At 35.2% G+C, this 10,172-nt stretch overlaps 3 protein-coding genes across 4 annotated transcripts; 2 read left to right on the top strand and 1 right to left on the bottom strand.

Moving 5' to 3' along the window:
• The first annotated feature begins 1,224 nt into the window (after window positions 1–1,224).
• On the top strand, window positions 1,225–3,511 carry LOC111016068 (RING/U-box superfamily protein). Its single transcript, XM_022291344.2, has one exon. It carries the CDS (start codon window positions 2,034–2,036, stop codon window positions 3,153–3,155), a length of 1,122 nt encoding a protein of 373 aa, XP_022147036.1. The 5' UTR covers window positions 1,225–2,033; the 3' UTR covers window positions 3,156–3,511.
• Window positions 3,512–4,565: 1,054 nt separating this feature from the next.
• LOC111016069 (Phototropic-responsive NPH3 family protein) lies at window positions 4,566–7,221 on the bottom strand. 2 transcript variants are annotated; one of them, XM_022291346.2, is made up of 4 exons: window positions 7,056–7,221; window positions 6,531–6,589; window positions 6,351–6,420; window positions 4,566–6,277 (listed from the first exon to the last, which is right to left on the bottom strand). In XM_022291346.2, the coding sequence occupies exons 2-4, from the start codon at window positions 6,563–6,565 to the stop codon at window positions 4,676–4,678; spliced, it is 1,707 nt and encodes a 568-aa protein (XP_022147038.1). In that variant the 5' UTR covers window positions 6,566–6,589; window positions 7,056–7,221; the 3' UTR covers window positions 4,566–4,675. The 2 variants fall into 2 exon arrangements, with proteins under 2 accessions (XP_022147038.1, XP_087979749.1); XM_088123623.1 differs by lacking the exons at window positions 6,351–6,420; window positions 6,531–6,589; window positions 7,056–7,221 and having other exon boundaries at window positions 4,566–6,019; window positions 6,124–6,265.
• Window positions 7,222–8,016: 795 nt separating this feature from the next.
• LOC111016070 (large ribosomal subunit protein eL43) lies at window positions 8,017–9,751 on the top strand. Its single transcript, XM_022291347.2, has 5 exons — window positions 8,017–8,131; window positions 8,613–8,652; window positions 8,832–8,920; window positions 9,336–9,418; window positions 9,518–9,751. The coding sequence occupies exons 1-5, from the start codon at window positions 8,129–8,131 to the stop codon at window positions 9,579–9,581; spliced, it is 279 nt and encodes a 92-aa protein (XP_022147039.1). The 5' UTR covers window positions 8,017–8,128; the 3' UTR covers window positions 9,582–9,751.
• The last annotated feature ends 421 nt before the right edge of the window (window positions 9,752–10,172 follow it).

Genomic DNA, 10,172 nt, shown 5'->3' with positions numbered 1-10,172 from the left:
GGAAATGTATTTATTTTTTAAAAATATAATATAAAATTACATATGTAAAGCTCAATATATATAATTAGTTTATTTTCTCCAAGAGTTTGTAGTCTGTTCTGATGCGGGTGAAGTAAACCATTTATTTGTTATAATATAATTGAAGATTTATACATAATTTCGGAATAATTTAAATTAAAGTTGAGTGAATTGAATGATAAAGAAATCAAATCTATGGAAGTGTTTTTTTGAAGTAAATTAACTTCGACATTAAAAAAGCACATTTCTAGAAGTCTCCTAAGCCTTCAACCACCAAGCCAATAAACATTAGCCACGTCAACTACTCACATGCTTACACGTGAACCTAAAATATGAACCTTGATGGGAAGGTTTCTCTCTTCTTTTATTTTGTCCCTTCATTTATTTATTTATTATTATTATTATTATCATATTATATATATATATATATATATATATATATATATATATATATATTTTCATGTAAGAGATATACAATAAAATTATGTGTGACAAAATTGTTTGAGTAATTTTTTTTAAATGTAGAGGTCGAATCTGAACTTACAATCTTTTGATCAAAAATAAATATCTTAACCAATTGAATTATACTCATATTGGTAAAATTGTTTGAGTTGATAACAAAAGTTCATCATTATTATGATATAATGAGTGAACCGAGCATAATTTAACTAGTTGAGATATCTATTTCTGATAAAAATGTCTAAGTTTGATTTCCATCCACTTGTTATATTAAAAAAAAATAATAATATAATGAGGTGAGATTAACTTTATTTAAACAAACTCTTTTTTATCATTAGTTTAATGTGTGATTGAGATTAAGTGAGAGAATCGAGACTACACAAATCTATTCTATCATTTGTCAATAAGTGAAGTTTTAAAAAGTTTGAAAATTTTGTCTTAAATGATGTTTATAAAATATTTATCGGTACAAATAAACGAAAATTATATATTTTAATCACGTGGGACGGAATACAAGGATATCATAATAGATTTATTAGAAAAAACAATCCACAACTTCTAAGTTATAATAGTGTAAAAAAAGATAGTAATCTCAGGAAAAATATTATCGAAAACATTCCTCAAAGATAATTAAGAGCTCGTTTGGTAACGTTTCTATTTCTTTATTTTTAAAGCAAATTGAAAACGATGAACAAGGAACGGGAACATTACCAAACGAGACCTAAATTGTTGAGGTACTGATTAATATTTTTATCTTCCTTATCAATGTTGCCTGCCAAATAAAAAGTTAGAAACTCGATCAATTCAACAAGACATCCATCGTCTATTTTCACCGTCCAATTATTTTACAAACCATATGATCTCAGGCTTTTCATTTCCAGGCCTGTTTCATTCTCCATCGTAATCTCCCATATTTTTAAAACAAAAAAATATCAAATTTATGTTTGATAAAACAAGTCCATGCCTGGAAAAAGTTATTCTTCTGGTAATCGGAGAAAAATCGAGGAAGAAAAATCAAAAGAGATGGCTATAAATAACATCAATGGATGGGAAAAGAATTTAGGTGGGAGTGTTACCTAAGTTCACCCACCTTTCTTTCTTAGAGTTCACTTATAGCTTTATCAAACACACACCTACACTCATCTTCTTCCCTTTGTCAATGGAAAACTTGATATCACTTAACTTTGAGTGAAACCTAATGCCTCACACAAGGAATTTAGACAAACTAATTTCGATATTATTTCTTTGGCTCAAGATATGTTTCTCAAGGAAAGGACTCAAAAGAAAAAAGTGAAAGGAAAGGACAAGAATTGAAAAAGAAAAAGAAGAGAGAGAGAGAAAGAGAGAGGATAAGTGATATATCAATTTCCTACCTCCTCCACTTTCCTTCACTTTGCATCCAAGTCCCCCATTTTGCTTTCTTTTTCTACTGCCTGCCCCTCCTCCTTCAAACTCTCTCTCCTCTTTCTCTCTCTCTCTCTCTAGTCTTTACCACATAAACACATGAAAAAAGAGAGAATAGGGGTACCTGCAAGATCTACAAGTGGCAGAGGAAAATGGGTTCTGTGGGAAACTCAAATCAATGGCAGCCATATGCTTACAAGGACTGTTCTTTAGAGATTTGCAGCATATATTGCCCTCAGTGGTGCTACATCATCTTCCCACCACCTCCACCTTTTGGCTATGGCAACAATGGCGATTCTGGCACTGATTTCTCCCCTCTCATCATCGCCATCATTGGAATCTTGGCCAGCGCCTTCATCTTGGTAAGCTACTACACCATCATCTCCAAGTACTGCAGGAACAGGGCCGCCACCACCTCCGCCGCCATGGAAATGGATGATGAAGAGAATCTTGCCCAAATCCGCCATGAAAACCAGCTCCAAGCTCCTCCAGCAGGCCTGGATGAGGCTCTCATCAAGTCCATCACGGTCTGCAAGTACATACGAGGAGATGGGTTAGTTGAAGGCACGGATTGCTCCGTTTGCCTGAGTGAGTTTCAAGAAAATGAGAGCTTAAGGCTGCTGCCAAAGTGCAGCCATGCCTTTCATCTTCCCTGCATCGACACATGGCTCAAATCTCACTCCACTTGCCCTCTCTGCCGCTCCAACATTTCACCCACCAATCTTTTCCCACCCCCAACTCAAGAAATTCAAAGAACAGAACACATAAATGCAGCTGCTCTTCAGTATCAGCACAGAAGCAATGACACAGTAGTTGTTGTAGTGGTTCAAGATTTGCAGGATTTAACAGTGAGCCAACAGACTGCTGTTTTGGGGATAGAAAATGATGGTGCTTCCTCCAAGAATCAAAGGCAAAGTTTTGCATCAGTTAGTCAAGATTCAGAGCCAAGAGATAGAATGATTCAAGTTAGAGAAGATGATGTTGTTGGTGATGTTGTTCAGCCATTTAGAAGGTCAGTTTCCTTGGATTCTTTTTCATGGCAAGGGCAGGTTTCTGTTGCTGATATATTGAGAGAAAGTCAAGATAGTGAGGAAGAGGTAGAGGAAGATGAAATGCAAATGGGAATTGGATCTTCAAAAGTATTTGTTCAAGAGCATTTCCAATCCAATCACAAAAATGGGGTTTCCAACTTGGGAATGAACAGATCTGTTTCAACTGGGAGACTGGGTTTTACAAACTATGAAAAAGGGAAGAGTTGCATCATTCCCAGTTGACAGTAGATTTACAAACTGTACAAAATTTGAAAATTCTTTTACTCTTATTTTTGTAATATATTGGTGAAATCACAGAAGAAGCCCAGATTTATACCAGATTAGCAAACAGGATGGACTTAAGTTGAGTGTACATCTTACAATTTACAAGCCTCCTCAAAGAAGTTACTGATGCATCATATTCGGTGAGAGCTTTAGGAAAGAGTTTTCATATTTTTCTTTTTCTTTTTGGGATTTAGCTGAGAGTAACCGATCAGAATTGTCTGCACTCTAGTGGAGTTCTAAAAGTTTTAAACTCAAGGCAGTGTGCTTTTGAAGCCTGAGAATTGTCTCAATGATTAGCACTTTTCTACTGTCAATTATGCTCATTCACTTTGTTGTGTTATGCAGAGTTGTCAGAATCTAAGCAGGGCCACCTAATTCACTTTACATAATGTAGGAGAGGAAATTTTGGTTAAACTTTAATTTCAATATTTAAATTTTAACTTTTCTTCTCTATATTACTCTTCCATGTGAAGCTTTGAACTTTTAAACCAACCTTGTCTTAACAAAAGTGCTGATGTCAGAAACTGACTATAAAGATAAATTAATCTAAATTAGACATTTGTACAGGGACCATATCTATAAAATAAAGAAGAACACTAAAAACGAATAAAAAAAGAATAAGAAATACAGGCAAACTGCACGGCCTAAATCTCAACCTCCATTTCTGAGGTTGAGATTGATGCTTTATCAAATGGGTTTGCTCATGATTAAACCATTTCACCCATATATAGCAAGAAAAATGGTTTCAAGTTAGGCGCACACCTGTTTGACACGGAGCAAGTTCCCCATCATCTTCATATTTGGAGGATGAAACTGTTGACCTATATTTCAGATTTTAGTTTGAAACCCACACAGAGAGAGATTCAGTCAGAGACAGAGAGGTCATACCTTGATTGGCTAAACTAGCATTCTGAAAGCTGCATCTCAACTTTGAAGAAGATTTTGGGATTTTTTGCAGAAATTGGACCACAAGGTATCCTTCCATCACTGTCACCATAATTCTGGTCCATGCTTGAATTTTTATTGATTTTTGAGATACTAAAGGTCGTACAATGTAAAAATAATAACTCAATGTCTAAGTACCTTTTCCTTCATCATTTTAGTTGTCTCTTTTTTCATTGAACTAAGTGATGATTATTTAAAACATAACCAACAAGATCAAGGCACTTAGTTATAATCACTGGTATCTCAACGAAGTGCTCATGGTTCCTATGAAGCATCATTCTTATCCTATCAAAAATATTCAATAAAATCTATTCTTTTTGTTGGCAATTCAATTTCTGCATGTTGTAAAGTCAATGTCACAGGATGATGGAAGAGCAAGGTGGGTAAAGAAACAGTTACCTTGTGGAAAATTTTGGCTTAATGTCCACAAACTTGTTGATTTATTCACTAATTAAGACCAATTGAACGATAATTCAGAAGCATTAAATCAAATAATTACAGAAGAGTTTATAGTTATATCAGTCGTCTGTTAATCAAGGCCATAGTTTTGGATGAACCCTTTTCTTCTTAACTTGGCAGTTGCAATTGTTAATCTTATTTATGCAACCGAACTTTCTCTTCATTTCTCTCCACATGCTTGTCTTCTCTTTTTTCACGGTGTGGATGCAGCCCTCCTCAATCTCTTTCCTCATAGTATGACACTCTCTCTCTAGCTCCATCACCTTGTTGCTCATTTTCTCCATTTCAATTTTTACTATTCCTTCACTTAAGACCAACTCTCCATCGAGTTCAGCCTCATCCTGAGTCAATTTGTCATCTGAAGCCTGCATCTCCTTTGTTATTGCATCGCGAAGTTGCAATTGCACCAAAAATAGCACTTGTACCACAATCCTTAATGGCAATCGCTGGTTTTTGGCAGCATGTTCACAAGCTTCAGCCGACATCTTATGGTAGTCCAGCCCTTTGCACACTTCTTCTCTCTCAGATTCTGTCAGGTATTTATGCTTGTCTAGGTACATATCTATAGCCCTGTATATTCGATCAGAGCTTCTATCCGTTCCCGTTGATGCTGCAGTTGACATTTCCACTAATGAAACGAATGCACTTATTTCCAAATCTCTGTCACCGGCAACCTCAAACAAAAATTCCTCAATGAGTTTCGCCACTGCAATTATTCCTGCCATATCTGAACTATAATCTCTATAGAAGTGCTTTACAATCCGCTTCACACACTCGATATCATATTGCATTTCTTTAGCATAGCCTCGGTAAGGTAGTAAAAGGTCACTTGCTGTAGCTTGATCAAGCTGCTTTCCTATCCTCGACTCAAGTCCATTTCTACAACTATCATTAGCTTCCAAACGAATGGCAAAACGGAGTATTTCAAACAATATTGTGCAAGGAAGTAGTCCCTTCTGATGAGGCATTAGCCTCTCCACTGCTTCCATGACTTCCCTCTGACGGTTTGTTTTGCATACTGACATTTTTTCATCTCCTTTTGTGCTGCAAAAAACCCACTTCTTTGCATACTTCAAAAGGGATGCTGCTATATATCTAGGCGGGACAGTGTGCTGGTTCATAGAATGAATGGTCAGTTCATACAATGAAAGAGGCAGAATTGTCAAATCCTCTGGCTGCCATTCGGAAATAAAGAGCTTTCTTTTTGCATTGGGCTTGTGATGAAACTCATCATCCTCGCCGAGTTCATCATTTACGAAATTCACAATCGGTTCACCAAGGAGGTACGGCTCATTCACTGCCTTGCCGACCAAAGACTCTATACATTCATCAACGAGGCCTAGATCCACTGCCTGCTGCATGATACCTTCTGTAGTAAGAAAAGCCTGAATGGTTTCATTCCAGCTAGGGAGGATTCTCTGTTCAAAGAAGGTAAGTGCTTTTCTCAACAGATTATTTGGGCTGTGACTTTCAGTCATCCCCAGATAGAAAGCAAGACAAGCTAAAGGAAGCACATTCTCACATGACATTTCCAGTTCAAACCCATAGCAGAATCTTGCCACAAGTTCAAATGTTTTAGGACGAGCTGGTATGTTTGTGAGGAACCTACAGATGCTTTCCTCGGGTTGCTTTTTCAGTATTTCCGCAATCTTGGCCGACTTTTCTACTATGACTTCCTGTAGAAAAACTGTCAAAAATAAATAAAAGAACCACATAGATTTGTCCGAATCCAGAATCCCACATTCTCACCCTGTTCAAAGTGAAGGGCATCCCACTAACATGGAACTCGATATCAGTTCTAGATTTAGGCTCAGACAACCTGCAGCCCAGAATGAAGATGAGTGACCATTTCCAAAACAAGCAAGCCAGATACGAATAAAGAAAACAAAAGGGTCAGCTAAATGCATCAAAATAAAATAGTTTTTTTACCAATATGAGACATTCTTGTCTGATCTGTCTTCCATGTTTTTGAGCTTCTTCTGTATAATCTACAGAACCCAAAAACCAAAAGTAAGTTCTTAAATTCTCTCTTTCAAGTTTCTAATAATCAGAACTTTGTAGTTCAAACTACACGAATTTCTCTCTCATCCTGAAAGAGAAATGATCATTACAGACTTCTCAAAATTACAATCGCTGTTTCTCCTAATCTCTCAACTGAAAGAACACTATTCCAATACGCTATACTGACTCAGACGCAGCAGCATGGACTTAAAAATCGCGACGACGACCAAAATAGCTAGCTGTATAAAAGCATAAATAGCAACATTTAAAGCACAAAAAATGAGGTGTAAGAGTATAAGGAAATGCTGAGCATTACAGTCATTGTCGAACAGATTCTTCTTCCGAAACAAAAAATTACATACAAAACAGATAAAAACCACATTCGCGACTGAATCTAAAGATCAAATTGCGTTCATGGAAGGGCAGTGAGGATTTAGTTGGAAGAAAACTTACAAATCAAATATAGGTATTTGAAATCTTTGTTTATTTGGACTTGGTCCAAGAGAGGGAGAGAGAACAGAGTACAGAGCTTGAATTTTTCAACAAGAGAAAGAACAAAAAAATTCGAAGAATGAAGAGAGGAAGTGAAATGCAGCGGTAACCATCCAGAACTAGTGGGATTCTGTTAGTTGGAGTAATCGGAATTTTTTTTTTTCTTTTTCTAAATTTAAATATTCTTTCTATTGAACGTTTGACATTTTTTTTTTCTTTTTGCTTTTTTTTTTCCCAATATATAACATATTGTGTTTAATATTAAAAAAAACTTAAATTTATTTGTCCCGTAAGTTTTATGGGTCCAATCATTTGGTTAATGTTTTTTTTTTAAATAAAAATAGAGTGACATGGCTTTCAACTCTTATAATTTGTACTTGTATTTGTATTATTATTGGCAGTCAATTGAAGAATAAAAAGATAATATTTTTATTTATATTTTGTAATAAATAAGTCAATATTGAGAATGTTAAAAAAAGAATGAAAAATAAGAAACACAAATAATTGTTAAAGGCTTAGATTTATCAATAAGATTGGAGACGATAACGTTGCCAAGATGGCTCGTAATTGAACTACAATTGTAAAATGTTGTCAATGTGCTTGATGTTTTAAAAATATGGTAGCTATAGGTTTAGTTTTATGAGTGGTAAAATGTGGAAATTGTGATTTATTCATCCTTGTAATGTAATAATTTTTTAAATCAATATAAAAACTAATCTGTAATGATTTTATTTGTTGTCTATAAAAAAAAAGAGATAAATTTAAAACATAATTAAAAAAGAAAAAAGTTTGTTTGCCTCCTAATTTTGATCAGTATGATGGGCCTAGACTCCAACTAAGCCTAACAAATAGAGATCAAGATGGGCTTTAAAGCCCAATTAGTACCAATTTTGGGCCGGAGGGCTTACGAGACGCACCTCGTAATTTGGTTGGCTATATAATCAGCCGGAGGATTTCTAGGGTTTTCCCGCTTGGCCGTTCAGTCTCTGCACCAGCGTTTCTTCAGGCGTGCTCGTTGCTGCTAATCCTCAACAATGGTGCTCTCTCTCTCACTCTCGCTTCTAGGGTTTCATGTTCTTATGTACCACGTTTTTGTTTCTGGATTTTTTGAGGATTCTTGGAAGTATTTTTTGAAGTTTTGAAGGCAAGAAGCGAGGCCTGTAATCTGTAGGATTAAATTAGTGTTGGGGAGGTTATATGAGAGACTGGAATGGGAAGAAAGATCGTACTGGATTATCGATCTGATTTCATGGATCTTAGGCAGCTAAAGAGTTGTTCAATACAGAAAAGTGAATAAGCACTATACGATTCTCTAGTTTTCGTTAATTTGCGATATTTTTACTACTGTTCTCTGTTTCCACACTCTTAAAGAGAGGAATCAGGATTGAAGAGATTTTTGAAGAATTTTGTTCTTTAGCGAGGCTCTACGTCTAATACTTTCTTTATATCCTATTTGTTTTGGATGGATTGATGTATTTTGCTAACTTTTATGCTATTTGTTTTACTGTATAATCGCAGACGAAGAGAACCAAGAAGGCTGGAATTGTCGGGAAATACGGTATGTTAACATTGACCGAAACAAAATTCGTACTCCCTATATGAGAGAAAACAAGTGAATCTGATGGTTTCTAAATAGAGAGCTTTCAATGAACACTACGCAGATGGTTTAATTGATCTTGATATAATGTTTTAAGTTTATTCAATTGGGTATTTCCTCTTTCGGTGCCTTCTTTACAGGTACCAGATATGGTGCTAGTTTGAGGAAGCAAATTAAGAAGATGGAAGTCAGTCAGCACAGCAAATACTTCTGCGAGTTTTGTGGAAAGGTAATCTCTTAATCCAGCATACTCTTCATGGCTATTTAATGGTTAAGAAGCTTGACAACAAAGAGCTCCTACTCTGGATTAGATGTCGATCTCTATGGTAATGTCTAGGTTTCAGTTTTTTGGGGATATTGGTCAACTAATATTCCTTTAATAATCATGAAAATTAAGAAACTAGAGGAATTATTGGATTCACTTCATAGATAAAATATACATATTTACTATTCGTATACCCATTCATACTGGTGATATTTTTATCTCTGTTTCTTATAATTTTTTTAAGACATTTCTATGGTGTTTTGAAAAGTCGAAACCAGACAATTTATAGTAGTAATGTAATCACTAATCAGAACATATACATGATATAAAATTTATACCATGATTCTAATCAATGACTGCTGTATCAAATCCGTACCAGTATGCTGTGAAGAGGAAGGCTGTTGGGATATGGGGTTGCAAGGACTGTGGAAAGGTGAAAGCAGGAGGTGCCTACACTTTGAAGTGAGTACAGTTGATGCTTGTTTTCCTATCACGTGTCTGCATTTGATTCATGACCAAGGTTTTGATTCTGTTTCCTTTTTATGTTTTTGCTTTGGGCAGCACTGCAAGTGCCGTTACCGTTCGGAGCACGATCCGAAGGCTGAGGGAGCAGACTGAGAGCTAAGTTTGATTAAGATTTTGTATTTCTTTTGTCTTGAGTTTTGCTAGTTTGATAGTGTAGAGTTCTTGGAGGCAATTTGAGTACCCATTTGACTTCATTTCAAGTTGAAACTCCAGAGCTTTAATAGCTCTGCTTATTTAGAAGATAATTTTTAATATCCTGGATTTTTGAAACTGCGACATCTCTACTTTATTGAACTGAATTGGTCTTGCTTTCCGATATTTACAATATACACACACGGACGTATATATGTATGTATATGTCAATTGCAGCAGAGTATTGTCAAGCAGCAATTTTTTTTAATATATAATGGGGTATCTAAATTTAGAAAATTCTTGATGCAATGAAATTTTATTACCTCTAGATATTTGAAATACGTTTCAGATGTCTTTTTTTTTTTTTTTGACAAAAGATGCATCTTACATTAGTATAAACCAATAACAAATTTTAAATTTGTAGAGAGTATATATACTAGTGAAGTAAATTATGTGGAAGCCCGTTAAGAGTTATTTTTTAAGAAAAATAAAGTTGTACCTAAATAGTTCAGTGTATTTTCGTCTATATATTTAACAGATTGAAGAGAAATGCCAGAAA

Source organism: Momordica charantia, assembly GCF_013281855.1.
Source record: "Momordica charantia cultivar OHB3-1 chromosome 5 unlocalized genomic scaffold, Mcharantia_2.0 BLBB01000005.1, whole genome shotgun sequence".
NCBI classification, from domain to species: Eukaryota; Viridiplantae; Streptophyta; class Magnoliopsida; order Cucurbitales; family Cucurbitaceae; genus Momordica; species Momordica charantia.
Note: the sequence above shows the minus strand (reverse complement) of the source record. Positions and strands in the feature narration are given on the sequence as shown.

Coding starts and splice junctions, on each gene's coding strand:
- LOC111016068 (XM_022291344.2), top strand. CDS start 2,034: ATGGGTTCTGTGGGAAACTCAAATCAATGGCAGCCATATGCTTACAAG.
- LOC111016069 (XM_022291346.2), bottom strand. CDS start 6,565: ATGGAAGACAGATCAGACAAGAATGTCTCATATTG. Junction 6,421..6,530: donor GACAAGAATGTCTCATATTG/GTAAAAAAACTA, acceptor TCTGGGCTGCAG/GTTGTCTGAGCCTAAATCTA. Junction 6,278..6,350: donor TGCCCTTCACTTTGAACAGG/GTGAGAATGTGG, acceptor GTTTTTCTACAG/GAAGTCATAGTAGAAAAGTC.
- LOC111016070 (XM_022291347.2), top strand. Junction 8,653..8,831: donor TGGAATTGTCGGGAAATACG/GTATGTTAACAT, acceptor CCTTCTTTACAG/GTACCAGATATGGTGCTAGT. Junction 8,921..9,335: donor TCTGCGAGTTTTGTGGAAAG/GTAATCTCTTAA, acceptor AATCCGTACCAG/TATGCTGTGAAGAGGAAGGC.